Source organism: Cololabis saira, chromosome 16 (assembly GCF_033807715.1).
Source record: "Cololabis saira isolate AMF1-May2022 chromosome 16, fColSai1.1, whole genome shotgun sequence".
Classification (NCBI taxonomy): Eukaryota; Metazoa; Chordata; class Actinopteri; order Beloniformes; family Belonidae; genus Cololabis; species Cololabis saira.
Genome location: NC_084602.1, coordinates 21,983,439 through 22,004,922, shown reverse-complemented (window position 1 = coordinate 22,004,922; position 21,484 = coordinate 21,983,439). Strand labels below are relative to the sequence as shown.

Here is a 21,484-nt window from a genome sequence, read left to right as displayed (position 1 = left end):
CACATCCAAATAATTGTTGCCCTTTTCAGATCTTCATAACTGCTTCCAGGAAAGGTATCCTTAAAAATAAAAGAAGTCGAGATAGGGTTTTTAATACATATTCGCATTTGGAACAAAACACAAATAAGATGAATATATGTGGATTTATTTGGGGCAGATTTAAATGAAAGAACAGGACAGTATATTGCATTTAACGTAGTTGCATCTTCATTTGAGGCGTCCTCAGGTTACATTAAAATGCAGAACAAAATATAAGAGAGACTGAATTAAAATGCTCAAGAACGTATACATCGAAATAAGACAAAGGTTATTTTTTTCATTGTAAAAATATACCAGAATCAAAAGTGGTTTAGGAGCCATTTGGTAATCTGAAAGATGTTATTTTCAAGTCGAGTTGGACAATAAGACACTAATATCAGCAGGCCTGAGCGTAAAAAAAGTAACACTTACAGAACTCAAAGGTTAAAGGAACTGTTCTTTCAACAGACAATCCAACAATACATTTACATGTTTACGTTCAAAATAAAGTCACATCGCTGACAACTACTACATAATCTAATCATAAAAAAAGAAATATATATATCAAAACATAAATACTGAATACAGTTGTCCACATCTTATTTACGATTATTTAAAACCACTCAATGGAGCGAAACCACTTGTGACCACATGGGTGCTGCTGCTGATTTGAGACACAGCAAAGGGCTCCTCTCGTGGGACAAGGTGTTATATATTATATATTATAATATATATATATATATATATATATATATATATATATATATATATATATTATATATTATATATATATTATATGACATGCTGGCCCATCCCCAGTCATTAGGACAGTTTTATCGCTGGCTCTTTTGTCAACACATTAGAGCTACACGCCCCCGTGTGGTCAGAAATGGCATTGCTACAATACAGCTGCTCAAGGACAACTCACCTGCAGCAGTTCTTTTATTTCAAAGCTGAATAACTCCTCCTGCTGGGTAAACATGGGTACTACCAGCACAATTTTTTTTTAAATGGCAGTGATCAACTATAAGTACAGATTTAACATCAACAGAAAAAATGCAAATGTGCAAATATATATATAAACCCAACAAAAAAACAAAAAAGGACAAATGCAATGTGTTAGTCCAGTGTATGGAGGTGATTACAAAAATAGTGAATATTTTCACAGCAAAAAGGTCATCAAATACAATTTACCAACAAGTCCACAAGACCCCCTGCAGGCCAAGCAAATCCCCTTCAGCTCAATGTAAAGTTACAGAGAGTGTCACAGCAATGCACTTTAGTGTAAAGCCAAATCTGTGTAGGTTTGGGGACATATTCTCTTCAAAAGCGTGTCACTTTGTGTCTAAAACATTAAGCCAGAGATTGTATGCATCGAAAGAACCATACCAAGTAGAAATAGATAAACAGATTTGGTAGTATGCGTGTCTGCTTTTTTGCTGAACATGGGATTGACCTATGGACGATATTGAACATGAGTCTACAGGCAGAAGCCAATCTTCTAAGAACAAGCCGTTGTGTAAAGCACATAAGGAAACAAGAAAGATGAAAAACTGTCTCTCTCTCAGTGTTAACAGAGTACTGACGTGGTTAACCCAGGGCCCTAGACACATTCAGTTCCAGGGTGAAGCAGCTATCCGGACCCTGAACAGAAGAAACTAAAAGCACCTCTGAAGTTATAGAAAAAATACAACAAACAAACCAAAACAAAAAAAAAATCAATATTTAACATGCTGGAAAATACCTATTGCAGTCTTTTGGGAGGGCATATTTTCACATTCTATGGGTATAACTAATTTAAATATGTATTCCAGTGTAAAATACTCATCCAATACACAATGTACACGGAAATTTAAACTTCTCTGACATCCTTATTCCAGTGTCTCAATGCTTTGGGCATCTAGTGGTCTAGTGATTGAATACTAAGAATCTAATTATCCTACTGTCAAAGCTTGCTCGAAAGAAAAAACAACAAAAGAACCAATATATATATATATATATATATATATATATATATATATATATATATATATATATATATATATATATATATATATATATATATATATATATATATATATATATATATATATATATATATATATATATATATATATATATTTGAAGGGTAAAAAATATAGGGTAAAAAATGAAAATAGTCCATCTCCAGCAGTTATTTCTGGCAGAGTCATCACCAGCAGTGTGGACATCTCAAAGGTGCGGGGCTATATGTTGCTCAGTATTTCAGCATCAGTGTTGAGCTACCATTGTACCAGGAGCGCAGGACGGGGCCTTGAGTACAGCATCCGCTCTCTGTATCACACCACAGAGAACGTGTGTGTTCGAATGTGGTTTCCAGCATGTTAGAAGCTAAAATAAAAAGATCTTGTGGCTCTTCAACCATAGCACATCTCTCATGGTCATGTCAATTTATTTTTCAAACATAGAGTCTTATTCTGTTAGTGACGGGGCTCCAGATGGTGTTTTAATTTGAGTGAGAATCCCTGTTTAATAGTAAGCTGTTTCCTACATGTGGGCAACACTGAGGTCTTCAGACAAAGAAAAGCCAGAGTCTCGGTCGCGTGTGGGCTTCTCCAGTTTGGTGTGTCTCCTCACGTCCTCGTGCCCGTAGCTGGCGTGGCGCTTCAGAAGTAGCTTGGGCACAGAGGACGAAGAGGCCTGGAGGCCTAGTGTCAGACCCAGGCTAGTCCCTGGAGAGACACAGCTGGCGTTTGTAGTGGCTTCTGGAGCTTTGGGCACAACCAAGGGCAGGCTCTCTGCCTCGTAGCTCTGCTCGTCGTAGGCATAGTTGACGTTGCCACACGGAAAACTCTGGAGCTTAGCCAGGTCCACACCAGCTTTTGCGGCGCCACCTGCTGGGCTTTTTTGAGCGGGCATGCTTGGGGCAGCCTGAGCCTGACAGGCAGGAGATGGAGTGGAGCTGAGGTAGGTACTGCTGGTGCTGTCACAAGCGACACCGTTGTTCTCTGACGCTGGGCTGCAGCTCTGTGAGTTGGAGCTGGAGCTCGACAGCGGCATGGACTGAGTGTGAGCCAGTGCTTTCTTCCCCCTGAAGCTTTCCAAGAACCAGGATCCGTATGTTGGGTTCCAAAGGTTCTTAGTCTTGTTCTTCATCTTCTGGCTCCCAGAGGAGGAGCTGTTTCTGGAGCAGGGCCGGTGGTGAGGAGGCTCAGGGTGGAGGCAGTTACCTCCTGTGGACGAACCCGGGGCAGGAATGGTCTCCGCCCAGGACGGCTCCAGCACCTGACATGACGCCACTTCATGGTGGACAGGTTGGGTCCTCTGCAGCAGGAGACGGGGTTTGGTAGGCTGTGGGGGAAGGGTAGGGGGACCGAAGCTCATGGGAGAGAAGCCCATCTGGGAGGGTAAATCCTGGCAAACTGGGCGTGCCAGGAGTGGAGTGAGGCTGGAGGAAGCAGGGAGTGAAGGACGCATCCCTTTGCCTCCATCGTCCTCTGTGTTGGGGCTGTATTCTACAGGTAGGGGTGTGTTTACCACATCGGGGTCCTGATAAAGAGAAATGAGACGTGCAGACATTAGTACTACAAGAAAATGAGGAACAAAAGGAAAGAAGAACTATTCGGCACATGTATTTTATATCATTTGCAGAAGAAGCAGACCTGAGTGCAGTAGTTAATTCTCTCCAAGATTGTGGGGAAGTTGGGCCGGTGTTCAGGACAATGCTGCCAACACTGGGTCATGAGCCGGTAACTGAAGTGCAACAGAAGCAAACTGATAAGCTGCACCATAAAACTTTTGCTGTCACAACTATAAATCCTGCCTGACAAGCCAAAGAAACGTTAAAGCAGGCAAAGCAGCCCAAGTCTCGGTTGAATCATTTCAAATTTCCCCTGACAGTACTCACACAGGCCCCGGGCAGCCTTTGGGAGGATCCATTCTACCTCCGCTGGTGACAAACTCTAGGACCTCCTGGTTAGTTTTACAGGGATACGGCATGTAACCCAGGGAGAGGATTTCCCAGAGCAGGACTCCAAATGACCTGTAGGGGGAGACACAGCTCACCAGCTGAAGCCACTGTGTTGTTTTGAATGTCAATCTGCAATAAAGGATTTCATACTGCGAGAGAAGATACTGTTCACAACGCAAACAAACCAATAAGAAACATAACTGGATGAAAGGAAAGGGTAAATAAGAAAATGGTAAAATTCATCTCATTTAAATTAAACTACAATACTACATAAAAAAATAAATGTTTGCCACATGCAGTGTTATTGCTTCACATGATTCTTTTTTAAACCAGGAAATTGCCTGAAGTTTATTTGTGGACCCCAAGAATCTGAGTCTTTGTTGTCAAATTGTTGCTGGTTTTCTACATATTTTCAATATTTTCACTAACAATAACATAACTCTCCACAAATGACAATAATATGTTTGGATTTTTCTTCATTTTGCTACAGCGTGAAATAACTCGCTGTGTTGCGATCACCACATAGAGGCTTTTAAATCAGCTGCAATCTACTGCTGGGATATTTTTCAGCACTCAAGAGCAAATGCATATGGAAAAAAAACAAACAAAATAAGAAAAAACCCAGTGCAAGCCTGTTTTCAATTTGAACTCTCAACATCTGGTATTAGTTATTTATCTTCCCAAAAATGGTTATGCTGTTTGACTAATGTAAGGTGTGTGCCAACAATTAGCAACAACGCTTCATGCTCCGCAACACTTGCAAATTTGCATCACTTTTAAATAATTTATTCTTTAACAAGGTGTCTCCTTTTTGGTGGGTTATTACTGGTTACGTTACAAGAATTTATACCAGGTGTCAGTTTTGCAGGTGAAGACTCCCTCCATGAAGGCTTCTGGCGGCATCCACTTGACGGGTAACATGGCACGACCCCCTTTCCTATAGTAGCTGGCTCTGGAAAAGACATGAGACATTTATTATATTCAGAAATAAAATAAAAAGTGTGAATACCATGATCTTATGAAATAAATAAGGATTTGGCTCTTTGAAACAAAACTAGACGGCTATTCATCCCCTCCAACAATCACCACGTCAAACCAGTTTTGGCTTTCATCTATATATAATACCAATACCAGAAGTGAAATTTAATGACGCATATCACTGCATATCACCATGTCTGCCTTCATAAACACACATTCAGTATACAAACCTGTAAATGTCTCGAGCCATGCCAAAGTCTCCGATCTTAGCCACCCTGTCCGGTCCAGGGCAGGTAAGGAGGCAATTTCTTGCAGCAATGTCTCTGAAAAACATTAAATACGATAAAAAAATTTGCCGAATGATGACACGAAATCCTTAACTCACCAAATTCAGTTACTATTTGATTTGTTAAAGCAGCACAAATGAACGTTTGACATTATTTGCTGGATGGATCTCACTATACGTGTAGAAGTCACATTGGTTTTACGACACAATCTCATCCTCGATAACGCTTGCATCTTTTCTTCCGTCATTACTTTCTTAAATCTTAGTTGCTTTTGCCATTATATCCACTGTAACTCGCTGAGCTAGCTTCATCATTGTTGATGTGTGAAATAGTCCCAGAAAGTGACAGGCACTTTTCTCAAGGAGCCCACAATTCAGTTTGGCATAGTCAATGGCTGAGGATAATTCCAATGCATACATGTGAAGTGGGTTAAGAATCCACTATTTCATCAAATGAAAGTGACATTTTTATGTCCACAAAAATGCTTTGTGCTACTTTGAGGTCAATGTTTGTTGTTTTGTAAAAATCAGCTTTTTTCCATGTATATAGAGGCAGTACAGCAATTAGGATGGCACCAAAAAGCTTCCAAATGTCTGATTTAATGTGTAACAGACCTCGAAAGTATAAGTGAAAAAACAAACTAACAATTTTTTTTAAATTTCGTCTCACACAAGCTGCCATGTTTCTGTTGCAGCTTAACAGACAAACCTTTTGACATACAGCTCAACCTTGCTAATGTGCTTGAAAAAAAAACAACATTTTTTTATGCCGTTGACCTGAATTTTCCCTTCGAACTCAACCTGAACTGTCAGCTCTAACAGCTGGATGCAAGTCTCAACCTGTGTATGAACTGGTTCTCCTCCAGGTAACAACAGCCATTGGCGATGTCTCTGGCCATCTGCAGCAGCTCGTGCATGGTGAGTGACGAGCTCTGGCCCTGGACACAGCACAGATCAGTTCAGCGGGGCACACAAACACACAAAGCTCAGACACACATGTACATAATAAGTTGGAGCACAGACGTACAGCTCTTGGCCTGTTCTGTCTCAGAAAGGTTTTCATGTCTCCCCCGGTCATCAGCTCCAACAAGATGAAGCGTGGCAGGATATTCAGGCTGGCGCCGATGCAGTGCACAATATTCTCGTGGTTGAATTTGCTGCGGGGACAAAAGGTGAACAAAGACAAATGTGCTTTAATGAGGGCTTGGGAGACCTTATTTGAAACCAGATAGGAGAAGAAAAAACAAAAAGAGAGACTATTTACACATGTGTGCATACTTTTGGTGCAGCAGACCCCTCAGTTGTCATGCCATGTGCTGAGCACGGAGCAGCAGAATGAACGATCGCAGCTTCACTTATGAAGCAAACTAACTGGGTGGGACACACTGAGGTCACGAACAGAACGAGGCTTGTGACTAGAACTGATTTGTGATGACATCAACTACTGCAACGTTTCATTTAATGTTCTTTTTCCCATCTATCTATCCATCCATCTATCTATCTATACACGCTGCTTCACCAAAAGTGAAAGAGGTTGTGAAACAAACATGCATGTGGTGACACTGCGAGGCCACTGTGGTGTTTGTTAACTGTGCTGCACCTCATAATCAGCGCCTCCATCAAGAAATCCATTTCATCCTGTTCAGAGCAGATTTCCGGAAGGGTCTGTGGAGCAGAATTTAAAAAAAAAAAATTAAGGAAAAGAAAAAGAGGTTTGAAAGAGTTTAAGCTATTGTCAAGGGGAACTAAGAGGTCTATGCACCTATTCAGATAACCCAGAGCTACAGGAGCAACTGGACGCTCATTGGATGAAGACCAGTGCTGAAGATGACTACCTTACTTTTTAGTTTGTTTATTCTTTTACCTGGTATGACCGGGGGATAACCGGGACAAATGGATCTACTCAGTACTCGAGTTGTAAAAAAAAAAAAATCAGGGGGGATGGTGGATTTTATCATATGGGGACAGATCATTTGTGCTCATTACAAATAATATAATATATTACAAATAATAGCACTGACCAAAACACCTGCAGGAATGACATAGCAGCAGTTAAATGCAGCCTTCTGTAAGCTTTAAATATCCACTGGGCTTACATCTAATACATCAAAACACAAAAATAAAAAACAGTTTTCTGAACTTATCAATATGACTCTGTCCTTCACAGTAAAATGGTTCACTGCAAAAACTCAAAATAAGAATATTTGTCCTATTTCTAGTTAAAATGTCTCATTTTAGTAAAAAACCTTATTACACTTAAAACAAGACTCATCACTGGAAAAAACAAAAATTTTCACATGTTTCAAGTAGATTTTCTCTTGAAATAAGTAGAAAAATCTGCCAGGGGAACAATATTTTTTTTGCTTGTAATGAGAAGATAAATCTTCTTTCAAGTGAAAATTTACTTGAAACAGGTGAAAATTGTCAAATAAGTTATTTTTCTGGTGTTATTTTTCTGGTGATGACTCTAAATGTTGAAATAGCAGTAAAACCACATTCATTGATGAAATGACATAAGGGATGGAAAGGGGGGATGGCAGTTTTACAGGGGGGATGATTTTTACTGTTTTTATTTCAGGGGGGGATGCCATCCCCCCTCATCCCCCCTCAACTCCAGTACTGGATCTACTGCTGACTGAGTTTATCAAAATTAATCGAACTGACAAAACAACAGTGTCTTCAAGAACCAAGAAAGGGACATCCAGTTGTCCTGATTCAAACATTTGAAAACTGCTATTTGAAAAGCTCAGGCTTTAAGTGTGACTTGTCTCCACTGGGCCTTGCAGAGTGTGAGCTGACCTTTATGGCCACCTGCAAAGGACTTCCATCTGTACTCATCCCCAAAACTTGTCCTTCGTAGACTTCGCCGAAGGCACCGTGACCGAGAGCCCTATCAAAATAAAAGTAAAACATCCAACATTTGAAATGGAATTGAAAGGAAAGCGCTGTCAATTTTCAAAATGTCATCTTCTTATGTCATACGGCACCGGAGAAGTGTGATGTTCTTGCGTGGCACTTCCTTCAGATCGCCAAAGGACGCAGCCTTGCCGGCAAAGCAGTAGTTGGGATTGTAGTCCGTCATGATGGTGGAGGAGTGGATCTTGCTCAGCTTGTACTCTGGACTCTGCAGACGCCCCCTCACTGCATGCAGGTCGTTCTTCCTGCGGTACCACACTATGGACAAAGAGAAGAGCCGGGAAGTTTTATTTCACAGTATAAGAATTCTTCCACACAACAACAACAACAAAAAAATCACAACCCCGTTGGTAAAGAGGATCCCACACCTGCATGCAAGTGGCAGAGGCAACATCCCGAAGTGTAGGAGCGCTAACACAAGGAGGGATCAAGCGGCATCTCAGTAGTGACACACAAAAAAAAACCTAAATTCACTGATATTGATTTTCTCCCTGAAGAATACTCCTCTGATTTCGCATTGCACTCCTCTACAGTACTGGTGGGTTCACACTTAACTGTTCAAACATAAAAGCCTGGCCCAATGTTTCACATGTGGGAAGGCCTCTCCTTGGTTACTGCTCCTAGACTGTCTGTGCCAGGGAGTTTGGACTCACCCGCCATGGAGGCAGCCCACGGCCCCGATGCAGGTTGGTAGTCTGCCAGGGAGGGGGGGTGGCGTGCAGGTAAGAGGTGCCGTCGAGCCATCGCCCGGTGCAGGTGCTAGGGACTCAGGGGGGGCAGGGTTGGGATAAGGGAAGTGTTGCGGAGGAGAAGGAGGAGGAAGAGGAGGAGGAGGAGGAGGAGGGTGTGGAGGAGATGGGGAGGGGGGCGCCCAGGGCACAGACTACCTCCCTGCATGGGGGAGAGCTCAGGTGAAGAGACACCATTAAGCTGACGGGTGTGTGAGTGTGTTTTGCTGTGGTTTAAACAGCCACTGATAAAAAAAGAAGGCTTGATAAATCCGAATGTCTTTGTATCTTTTTTTTTTTTTTTTTTTTTTTTAGGTAAGCAAATATTAGCACACACGTGTCATTTTTGGTTTATTTACTTGAATGAACACACATTTACACATAATACAGTTAATGAAAAAAGTAAAACTAAATAGCTGTTGCTTTTATTAAACCATCTCATCTGCACTTTGATAATAAAGAGGGTACAGTGCTTCAATGTACCTTTTTAGTATTTAATATATCTTAAGCTTTTAAACAAACATTCTTTTACATTCTATAAACTCATCATTACTGTTTATTTTTCTCTCTTAAAAACTTCAGAACAGAAAAACAGAGATGTGTGTGTGTATTTTTTCTGTCTGCCTTTAAAGGCCATTTGTCCAATTACTAAAAACTGCTAACCTGCCTGACACTAACCTTTGCTAAGACTCCAACCTTTGCCTTTTCCCTTCCAGCTCCTTCCCTATCGTTCTCGCTGTTTTTTTAAACAAATATGACCATGCTACTACAAATATCACCTAAAAAGATGTAGCCCACCTGTAGAATTCAACCTTGGCTATCATTTACAATGAAAGCTTGAAGGAACTTAACATATTTGTATATAAAAAGGTATTACACCTTATATTCAAAGTTAAGGTACAAGAAGGAAGTACACGCCAAACAGAGCAGGGTATGATGACTTAGGGAGCATGTACAAAGACCATTTCATCTTTCATTTGAGTCACATGCAAATCCATAACCAGGATAAGTTGTCTTGCTTTAAATTCTTAACGTCATAAGTGCAATAAATCTGTCTCTCCATTATCCCCAGGTCATTGGCATGAGTCCCTCTGTATTTGCTACAGCCGTGAAATTAACTTTACCTTGCTCATACTTCACTGTCATGATGTGACATGTTCAAACTGGTTTTTCATCAGTTGTATTCATTTCATAATATTTTCCTTGTAGGGAAATATTGGATGAATTAGTTCAGTCTTCAAAAACCCAAAAAACAAAATGCTTTAGTCATGCCGGGTTTTCTTGTCAGACTGGGTTCAAAGACCAAAGAGCTCAAAGTCTACCTGATATTTGACAGGAAGTCAGTGCAACACATATTTCTCAAGAGGCCCCTTATGCTCTTAAACGGTGTAGATACATCATAAGTTACTGTAGGAGAGGAAGCATCTGAAGTGTCCTGCAGATGACCTTTACTTGATCTTCCGCGAGGTTGCGGAAAAGATGACAATTAGAGAACCCTGCAACCTTAAAAAAGCACCTGTCTGAGGATGAGTGTGAGCATGTCCTGTCTCAGATTATGTGAGAAAAGTTGCAAAGGTTCAAACAAATATTAGCTGCATTATCCCTTACTGACCTATATTTCTGCAACATGAATGTTAATTCTGACAACACAACTGTATTTTATGTTAAAAGAAACATTAAGGGATTAAAGCAACCTTCACTTAGGGTCCAAGACAACATGACAATGTTAATTGGCTGCACACGCGTTTTCAACACTTCTTTGATTCATGTTATTTTGGTAACTGAGAAAAAGTTTACACTCCTTACCAGACCTAAGGCTGCTTTAATAAGTCAACATTTAACAGAAACAATATATTCTGAATAGCATGTTTTGAGTTAATTTTAAATTTTTGCTCCGAATTATCATGATAAGAAGTTATGAAGATGATACATGCTGGTTGTTGCAGTTAAATAAAAAATATACAAAATGGTTAATTGTTAAGTCCCTAATTACTCCTATTTCAAGTGGTTTCCTGACATCAGAAACATCAGCAAACTTTTTCACATCTGACTATCTAAACTTCTCAGATTGGTGAAATCCATCAACCGACAGGGAAAATTAGAATTTTCATTCAGAAGCAGACAGCTTCTTTTCTGGGCCAGCCATCCTCATTCTTCTTCAACACAAAGAATTTGTCTGATCGTCTAAATTTTACCAAGATTTCCATGTGGTAGTACCAATGGACATGGACGACACTGGCTCTGGACGCCATTGGACAGCTACTGTATGAATCCCTGCATAAAGCCGGCCACCGACACACGTGCAATTGGCCCGGTACGTTCTGTACCGGCGGGAAACAGCTGTGAATGGGTGGGGTTATCAGCCCCATGTAACCAGTGAGAAGTTTGATGAATGTGTATGGCTGGCCTATGCCCTAAATACTGTGTTTTGGGTAAATAGCACTTATCTATTACACTGTGGAATTATTTACTATTCTTACAATAGAAAAGGAGTACTTTTGAGTTTTACTAACTCCTGATTGTCACTGCTGTGATTAAAAAAAAACTCCTCCTGCCATTGTGATCTTCACTTCCGTTGAATCAACATTCTTTTCCTTTCTTGTCTTTAACATGAGTGACTCATAACGGCTGATATTTACTGTAATATAGTCTCTCTGATCCGTTTGCAGGTAGGAAGGAGAAACTGCAGTTGAATGTCAAAAGCTTGTTTTTTTTTTTTTTGAGTTTTGAGGTTAAAGATATATATATAGAGAGATGTTTACAGTGCATCTCGACTAATTCATGCTTCAGCAAGAGCAGTCGTTATACTGTAGGCACTAAACCAGGCAAATAAACAGTGTGGTATTTATTAATCATCTCCATTATATCACCTCTCATTAGTTCATCTTTTTCAACCCTCCGTGGACTCATCGTTACTGTATTTACTCACAGCCAGAGAAAAGCGAGTCACCTGACAAGAGTGCCGTAGTGGAAGCGTCCAGATTGTGCTCACAACAGCAACGTGTATTTCAGAGCCGTATAACTTTCCCAACAGCTCCTTTAATGATCTGGTGCGCAGCCAGCAAACAGCATTTAAACGCTCATCAACATAGTTTTTTTTTGTTGTTTTTTCTTTTGTTTTTAAGTCTGTAGTTAGTAACATCTGGAGGTACAAAGTACATATCCAGCCGTGGTCACAGCCGGTGGAAGGTGGAGGGAACAGACTCTGCACAGAACTGGAGGACTCTCTTACTGAGCACAACGCCGGCGCAGACCAGCACGATGCCGCTCGCGATGGTGGACACGACGACGGCCAGGATCAGCGACGTGGACAGCTGGCCCTGCGGTTCTGGCCCCGGGGGAGGTCCTGGGAACGGGAGGAGACGACAAAAGGAGCTCACAGTGTGCGTTTGGGTGATTCAGACTTTGAGGTTAAACTTGTGGTACACAGTGGCGGCGCCGTGAGCCATCACCTACCGAGGACACTGATGCACGTGACATTGTCGCTGCTGAGAAATCCATCATCATGACACAGACAGATGATGAGGTGAGTGTCCTCCTCCCGTTTGCAGCTCTCCGTCTGACAGTGGCTGCAGTTCAGCTCCACCTTGATCTCACACTCGCCATGACCATCCACAGCTGGAAGAGACAAGGTAAATACACGTGATTGAATTAAAACAAACAGAAACAGCATGCTCACGGGACCCGTATGGATGGCAAAAAGGGTGGAAAAAACTAAACAAAAACTGTTCCATGTGTGACTATTGCCCACGTCAGTAAAAAGCAGCATTACAATGTTTGTTATGTGGGCTGAATTTATGCTGTAAACCCTATTTATCCCCATTAGTGTTGCCCATCCAGACATTTGCCATTCACGGTTCAGTTGAGACCTACAAAGACAGCCCACCATGTGGGTCGTATTTACTAAATCCTATAGGGACTCGTAGCCAAATCACAGACTCATTTCAGAACCACTCAAGTGTAACCCATGTGGCCCACGTATGCAGGTATTTTGAAGCAGAATACTCCAAGAAGATCTGGTGACTGAATATTCTTTCCTTTTTGTCTGTATGCAGTGTTATCTTTGCTGCACAGTTAAACCCTGTTGTTTAAAAAGCTTGTTCCTGCGAGGCATGGACGGGAACCTGAATCTGAGACCAACACTCTTGTGAGATATGAACTGACTCAACCAAACTCTGACTCTGACTTTGAGTCAAAAACAACAACAAATAACGTTTATGAACACAGAATGATGACAGATTCACCATGTTCAAAGCATTTTAAAGCTAATATTAAGCCTCTGTTTTTAACACACGGCTGTGTTGTCGTAAATAAGTACTGATGGAGTTGTTCAGAAGCAGACAAGGTGGCAGCAACCAGGTAAAGATGCCGGTACAAACTAGGGCTGGGGATCGATTCAAATGTCAAGAATCGATTCGATTCCGATTCTTAAGATTCAGAATCGATTATCAAGATTTGATTCGATCCGATTCGATTCGATTCCGATATTGATTTGGGTTAGTGTTATTAGAACTGTTTTTTGAGCTGTTGCATGAATTATATGACTGTAGTTATGCAAAATATTACTACTAGTATTATATTGAGATTCAACAGCAAGTATTGGCAGCTGATGATGCTGTAAGGACCAATCAGCTCCCAGAATGCTGATAGAACTGCTTTCAGAAACATCGTGGGCCAGAATTACCAAACAGATCCAGGGCAGCAAACAGACGGATTAAATCGTTTTTAATTTTTCCCACATTCCGTTTTTATTTGTTCCATTTTCAGTCTATTTTGGTTTTTAATTTTTGAGAATTTGGTTTTTAGCATTTTTTGCAAATGTAACCCCAAGACAATGTAGAAAGTAATGAAATATAGACAATCTATACAATTATAACCTAACACTTTAATGTTTTCATACCTTTAAGCATAATTAAAGGCAAAAACATGGCACCAGTTATTCTCGTGTCCAACAAAACATTACTTTTTTGGAGATAAACAAAAAAATAACCAAAAGTTGTAATGTAATGATGAAAAAAACCCCCCACATAAATAATAAAAAAAAAAATAAAAATTACCCCCCCCCCCAAAAAAATAAATAAATCGATCTTTAGACAAATGAATCGATTCTTAGGAATTAATATGAGAATCGATTTAGAATTGGGAAATCGATTTTTTCAACACAGGCCTAGTACAAACCACTCTTTTATACACTTTTTGTACACTTCCAAAGTTAAAACTACCTCTGTTTGTCTACAGGAATCCTGTTCTTACGATCACGTTGATACGATGACAATTTTGAGTCTTGTGAGAGGCTAAAAATAGTAATTTATTTCAACATAACACTAATTGCCATTTTGATGCAAACACATATTCTTACTCAAAATGGCTCGGGTTCATGATCCCTGACAAACATTTAAACTGCTTAACATAAGGTTGTTTTAAGTAAGTAAAAGTATTTTAGTAAAATGGTGAAAAGGGCTGTGTGTGAATATTTTTTATTTGTGGGTACTTTTATCACATTCGAAGTGCTTTACATGTCAGTGGTTGGCTTGTCTTGGTACTTTTCTGGTGAATTTAAAAAGCAACAATACATTTACAATAACATCCGAAACTAATGACAGATGGAACAACACTGCTTGTTTTTGTCTTTTCGTGCCATTTAAAAGAAATCACCAGCATCACCCTTTCAGCTCTTAGTACTCTGCAAGCTAATGTGGTAAATTACTTATTTGTGTGTCCGTGTAAAACATGTATTTTTTTTGTGAGTGTGTGATAAAATTGTTCAGAAATGCTTTTAATCGCATTACGTGACTCTCCACCATGTGACGTGGGTGTCATATTTGTTCTATTATAAAAAATTAAACTCTAAATTCTGACCAAAACAAAGCTCCATTGTTTGTTTACACACATATCAAAAAGTGTGTCATAATAAAACTTAACTGAAAGGCAGGAAAACAACTTAACCACATGACAGAAAAACGCAGAGGCTTTCAAAGTGAATTATCATGATAATATCTCTTTTCTTCAGATTGTTGTCTCGAATCTGTCTCATGTTGCAGATGCAGTCAGTGTGTTTGAGAGTGATGACTGAGCAGAGCTCACTGACACAACAACATCTTTCACATGAAAATGAAGGTCTGTCTGTCGGCGCCGAGGGCAACAGGCTGCATGAGGCTGCGAATTAGCAAACGTCTTCCTGTCCCTCCCACACGAGTAATGAGGATCAGATGCTTACCGGGATCACCAATATGTGTGTGTACACATATTGGTGACACATATATACATATATATATATATATATATATATATATATATATATATATATATATATATATATATATATGTTTTTTTTCCTGTTATATCATAAGTAATTACTGATGAGCCATTTCCACTGGAGCCAGTACAGTATATGTGCATGTCAGACTGTTTTACAACGATACGCTACGTCTCAGATCATGAGCCACTCCAAGTCATAATTCTTTCTTTCTGTTTGAATTAATCTTTTGTTTCATCTGTCACAAGAACACTGTTCCAAAAGGTGTCTGGCTTTGCAGGATGTCTTAAAGTTTAATCTGCCTTCTGCCCCGTTGAGGTTTAATGGTTTTCTCCTTCTGCTGAACCCTGAGTATCTGCACTGGGAAGTCTTCTCTTTACTGCAGACTTCAATATTGAAATGCTAACCTTCTGGAGAGCGATCTTCACTTGGCTTAGAGTTGTAACGGTTGTTTTTCTTATTCTTTATGATGGAAAGGATCCTGGGATAATCCGCGGCTCTGTCCTTCTGTGTACATGGCGGTTTTATGTTACTGGGGTGTGTGTTTGTATATTACATCCCCAGAATGTAACAGAATGTTGATTTGCCTGCTCCTCGTGTTCCTGCGAGCTCTCTGATGGATTATTTAGTTAAGCTTGGCCTGTTTCACTCACTCTTGGACCCCCTCTGACTTTGTCGTTACATTGATGTGGTGCGACCGTGTCAGTCTCACCTGCCAGAGGATGCAGGAAAAGGTCTCCCATCGGGTGGATGAACGAAACTCCGTTTTCCCCGTCGGCTGTGATGTCGTCCATCAGCGCAGCGTCACCACCTGATAAAAGAAAAAAAATTACTATTCTATCACTCGCTGCTGTAAATACTCTGAAAACCTTTTAAATCATGGATGTTTTTGCTTATGCGTTTGTTTTCACTGCTATTAGCAGTTTTTTTTTTTTTTTTAATTGTTCCATATTATCACTTCAGACAGCCTTTCCAGCTTTAATAAGACTTTATTTTTTGATAAGGATTATACTTGTCTTGACCCTGAGCCGACCTTCTACTAAAGCAACTATAGGCTGACCGATAAGAGTCCTCCCACAATGCACTGGGCTCTTTCCTCATTTTGCTCTCTTTACCCTCCAAGGATGTATAAACCAATGTTGCTGTACTATGTACTTCCTTTTTGGTCTCGTGGAAAATATTTGCGTGGCAATGGCTGTGTGAGTGGGACAGGTCGCCCTGCAAGGCTTGGAGATCCCCCCCAGGATCTGATGTGCTATAAAATGGGCCGCTAACCCACGAATGTCTATGAAGTCTGACAAAATCTCTGATATTTCCCAGCAAGGCCTTTGATCATCTGTAGGCTCACAGTCAGACTGCTAGCATTAAAAATAAAATGAGTAGCATCATTACTATTATTTTTATTTATTTATTTTTTTTCCCTTTTTTTTTTTTCTCTTCTTTTCTTTCTTTATATTGTATTTGGTTGTTTTTTCTTGTCTCTGGGTCTGTTGTAAGTGCTGGGTTGGGGATGGGAATGTGGGAGGGATATAAAAAGATGGGAAAAATGAATGGATGGAAGTATTCCCAGTTATTTTGCTTTACTGTTGTATAATGTGAAACTATTTCCAATAAAAAAATCATTAAAAAAAAAAAAAAGGCTTGGAGATCCGTCCCCAGATCTGCCATGTGTTGACGTGTCAAGGACACAGAACACCAGGGGCGTGCTACATACTGTATATAGAGGGCATTTGTAAAATACAAAGTCCTCCTTTTGTACTTTCTTGAATGAGAAAAACATTATAAAGCCCTTTGTAGGACCAGACTAGGTTAAATGTGAACTATAGAAGCGCAGACCCTGCAGATCTCTTATCCGTCCTCTCACCCCTCCAACCAGACAAACAGGTTTTTTTCCTTTCTTCTGTCACCTTGTACTTGCTAAGGACAGAGGAGTGTATTCTGTGTCCATAATTTGGCATTATGTAACCTTACATTTCATATAATTGAAATAATAAACTGGATTATTGTTAATTTGGAATACAGTTGGATTACACTCACGCTAAATTAAGTGTATTTCATTTGACACTACACTGAACTTGTTTACTCTCTCTCTAAAGTGCCCTTAGATGATTTTTGTTTTTAACATTGTAACACATACAGTAAATAAAATGAATTGTACTAAAATTTAATCCAATTTGGTATTGTTTGCTTGCAAACACATGTCCGTTTTTTCCACCACTTTGGACAGTTTTCCTTGTTATATACAAGAAAAAAAAAAGATTTCCCCTCTATTACAGAAAGCGGAAAGTACATTTACTAGATTGAGACTGAAGTGATCCCAGAACTAAACAGTTCTGTCTCACTGACTCTTACAGGCTAGTTATTTGACTGATATTTGGCATCAGGTCTAGTATAAATTAAGTTGTAACAGGAAGGTCAGTTCTCTCCCTCTATTTCTGTTCCTCTGGAGTAAATTCCTGCAGTTTTATTCTCTTGTTCGATTAAATTTCCCCCGTTGTCAGTTTCTTGGACACTGTACTCATCTAATGATCTCTTTTGCTTGATTTTTCTGAGTTCTAAGGCTTTCTAACACGCCAGTGTTAAATAAATAAATTACTGTAATAGATAAATACTAGGAAAAATAAATGACAGTATTAGTACATGTGATCCCCGACAAACTGGCAAGAAAATTGTACATGAATGTGACATCATGAATAATCTTCCAGTGTTTAATATTCATCATTTTCGAGGCTTGATTGCTCCATTAGTTTGACTTACAGCTGTGCCTTGTTAGCTGCAGTTTCATCGCTGAATTAAAGACCAGCAGAAAATACATATGCATAGTGCAGTGCAGCTAATTCTCTGGCATCATTACAGCGGGGAAACACACGCACACACGCACACACACACACACACACACACACACACACACTTTGCTTGGGAAACCACCCTGCCAGCTCCGTCAACAAAATCAGTTCCAGTGTCTGAGCTAAATATTGGGCAGGTCCTGGATGAAGGAAACCGTGCTGGGAGACCACTGGGATACCCGCTAATGTCTTGACAGTCAATATAACTGAAAGTGCCCCTCAACTCGACAGTGCATGTCGATGATAATTCAAAAGCAAACTGGACTCAGCTCTTGATTAGATTGCTGTGATAAAATCATCGCATTCACTTTAATGATGACTTCATTCAATAGAAGTCCTTTATTTTTTCTGTAAATAAATGAATTTGAATGCTTTCTGTGTAAAGTGCCTCGACATGACCTTGCTGTGAATCTGTGCTATACCGGAGAAGTGAACTGAACTGAGTTGAATTTAATTAAAAAAAATCTTGTTAAACATGATGGCCGACATAGTAATTCCCAATAAAAGCAAAAAGTTTAACCCCTTAAAGGAGCTTGAGGCAAGAATAAGAAATGAGACTCATTAGCGCCACGACGACCGTCGGGGGTACTGCAGCCAACAGCGAAGCCGGCACGGGAGAACGTGCATGCAGCGTCATGTGACGTCACATCCGCAGGGCAGCGCGGGAAATTCGGGCCCAGAATTGCAGCGCATTTTGCAGCACACAGCCTGTTCAAGGCAATGGAGAGATACGCTAGAGGGCTCATTCTTTTTGGTTTGGAACGCTTCATCTGACATTATTACTAGAAAACTTAAAACATATACGCATTTTTTTCATAAATCCTGCCTCAAGCTCCTTTAAATGACATTCATATCATGTTTCTAGTTTCTACATAAACATTTTTAGAGGATACTTTAAATATCAGTCTGAAAGCTTCAGTTTTAAACAGGTATTTAAACAAGGCCTCCTGAATGTGTTAAGAAGTCTAGTGGAGGTTCAAATGGATGAGGAGGGTTTTTGTTGGTCTGTTTGTGTTTTTCCATTTTTTTCCCCTTTTGTAGGTACTTAAAAGTGGCTGACAAAAAGTTCTTACCTCTGTATCCTCCTCCACCACCTCCGGCTGTGCAGGCTCCACCTCCACCTCCAAACCCCCCAAAGGTGGACCAGCTGAGCTTGGACCTAGCGAGGGGGCAAGGAGACCCCCCCACTGCACCTTCCACTAGGGACCTGCCAGCAGTCAGCTGAGGACTGGTACCGTCTTTCCAGCCACCACCTCCACCTGCGGGACAGCAGAGCACATCATACATTACTTGGGACTAGTTCTTGTGCCTGATCTGCAGGCAAAGTCCATTCACACAGAAGCTGAAGCATCTTGATTTTTTGTACCAAAGGAACCCTGGCCATTAGTGTCCACAGCAAGATGTTCAATGATTTCAATGTTTTCTTTTTAAGAATATTTTTATGTCTGTGCAAGAGCAAAAACATCAACAAAGACAATCCCTGTCATTGAGGTAATGGTCAGCGTTTGTCCAACTCAATGAGCAGCAGTCAGTTCGAACGCGCTTACTGCTAATTTATCAGACTGAAAAAGCAGCAGATAAATGAGCGTGAGCTGCGTGTCTGTCTGTTCACCTGACAAATCAGACTCCAGGATCTATTGATAAGTCCCTTGAAAAGGCAAGATTTTCAAATAACAAAGAAGCTCAGTCTTGCTGAGACTATGACTAATAAGGAAGGCGCTCTCCTTAAACACATCACAGATACACAGAGAAGAGGAGGGAAATGTTAGCACAAAGCGTCAGATTTTTCCACCAGTTTTTCATTCTTTGTGTCTGTTTATTGGTGGTAGTGGGTGGATATGACAGGGTCAACAGCAAAGTTTCAACCATTCAGGCTTTCATCTTATTTTTATCAAAAGACAAAAATTATCAGGTCGTCCATTTACACACTGGTGTCACGTACAGACAAACTGTAGCCTTTAATTTTATTTATAAAGCCATATTTCTCCTTGTAAGTGTGCCACAGTGCAGTCGGCTGTGAAGTCTGAGTTTAGACTGCAGGTCAGATTGTATAAACAGAGAATCTTTTGACAGGCAATTCAAGGAACAAAGAGAGACCTGTCTGCCATTTACAGTATGTCGTGATTCAAAAGGTCACTTCTTGTCAGGAAACAGAAAAAAAAGTGAGCCAGACACATACCATTTTCCACAGGCCAAGCAAACTGTGCTGTGTAAGGGTTCAAATGCATGCCAAGCCTGTGTTGTGTGTGTGAACGCAGAACAAACAAAACCTTTATCCAAGAAAATATCAAATGCAAGACAAATCTGCCTTTTGCTGAGGCCACACGCACAAAATACACAACACTGGTGATAAACTGCCACTCACTGTGTCTCCTTATGTGATCAGTAGAGATAAAACTAAGATGCATGATTAAAATCAGGGGAATAGGTGCAAATCCATAGTGCAGATGAAAGCAGCAATCTATTAAACAGCATTAAATAAGGCAAAGAGCTTTAAGTGTTTGTATCAAGTGAAATATTAGTTCAGTTTTTTTAATCCACCATAGTCCTAATTTAGTTCAGGACGTTTCCATGGGTTTAAACTCAAAAAACGTGCACTGCATTTTAACCTTTCACATTAAATGAGTTATATTATGCATTTAATCTTCATATCGAGCATGTATGCAAGTAATTAAAGGCATGGTAAGTGATTTCTGGAAGCAAAATTGTTTTCCTCTAACTGTTCTGGATCCCACCGAACTGCTGACTCTGGCTTAAAAAATGTTTCATGCTCTAACAAAAAAATGCTTCAATTTACAATTCAAATAAAACACCACGCACAGACAGATTCCTAACACATCAAGCATTTTCCATGATCATATTTAACTTATGATCTTTTTCTTATGCTTGACGGGCATATACTTGAATGTCTGATGAGACAGACAGTTAAAAACAACCTCAGCATGAAAAAGCCCTGTAACCTTGTTCGGGGGCTCTTGGGTCTGCAAATATCTGTATGTCATTCAGTGAGCTTTTCAGATCTGCATGTTTCTGCAGCAGAACCAGCTCATGGTAGAATTATGCAAAGATTTATCAGATATAAATTCAAATAATGCTGCATTCGCTGTACCACTGGAGAAGGAAATCAAACTTTTTTTGTTGCTGCTCTTTTGCTCTGCTTGAGGAATCATGGCTGAACTGCAGACATGGAACATAAATGTATAATACTACTACTACTACTACTACTAATAATAATAATAATAATATAATTTCAAGGAGGCTCTTTCTGCTCCGATTGACCAGTAAAAACCAAGATTTGGCAGCTAGCCACTTTTAAGGAAATATCAGTTTTATTTCAGATTATTCTTCAGAATACTTCAGAAAGATTAATAGGAAGCTAAAAAGAAAGTTATTCTAAAGGAAAAAAAAAATCAAACCAAAACCCATAAACAACTGCTTCTTTATCAGTGACAGTAGAGTCATTCTGATGGAATTTCTTACTCTTCACAGGCTTCTTTGGTAGAAACA

The 21,484-nt window shown here is 40.0% G+C and overlaps 1 protein-coding gene across 1 annotated transcript in view; it reads right to left on the bottom strand.

Annotated features, from left to right (window-relative positions):
* Window positions 1–2,146: 2,146 nt before the first annotated feature.
* The window catches only part of ltk (leukocyte receptor tyrosine kinase), a 77,968-nt gene continuing 58,630 nt past the window's right edge, over window positions 2,147–21,484 (bottom strand). Inside the window, exons 16-29 of the mRNA XM_061743705.1 lie at window positions 19,051–19,236; window positions 15,844–15,942; window positions 12,332–12,493; window positions 12,108–12,221; window positions 8,219–8,405; window positions 8,031–8,121; window positions 6,832–6,896; window positions 6,259–6,388; window positions 6,072–6,169; window positions 5,176–5,268; window positions 4,818–4,919; window positions 3,905–4,039; window positions 3,660–3,750; window positions 2,147–3,546 (exon numbers count right to left, since the gene is read on the bottom strand). Coding sequence (XP_061599689.1) covers window positions 2,545–3,546; window positions 3,660–3,750; window positions 3,905–4,039; window positions 4,818–4,919; window positions 5,176–5,268; window positions 6,072–6,169; window positions 6,259–6,388; window positions 6,832–6,896; window positions 8,031–8,121; window positions 8,219–8,405; window positions 12,108–12,221; window positions 12,332–12,493; window positions 15,844–15,942; window positions 19,051–19,236 — 2,555 coding nt within the window. The 3' untranslated portion in view covers window positions 2,147–2,544. The remainder of the gene's footprint in view (window positions 3,547–3,659; window positions 3,751–3,904; window positions 4,040–4,817; window positions 4,920–5,175; window positions 5,269–6,071; window positions 6,170–6,258; window positions 6,389–6,831; window positions 6,897–8,030; window positions 8,122–8,218; window positions 8,406–12,107; window positions 12,222–12,331; window positions 12,494–15,843; window positions 15,943–19,050; window positions 19,237–21,484) is intronic.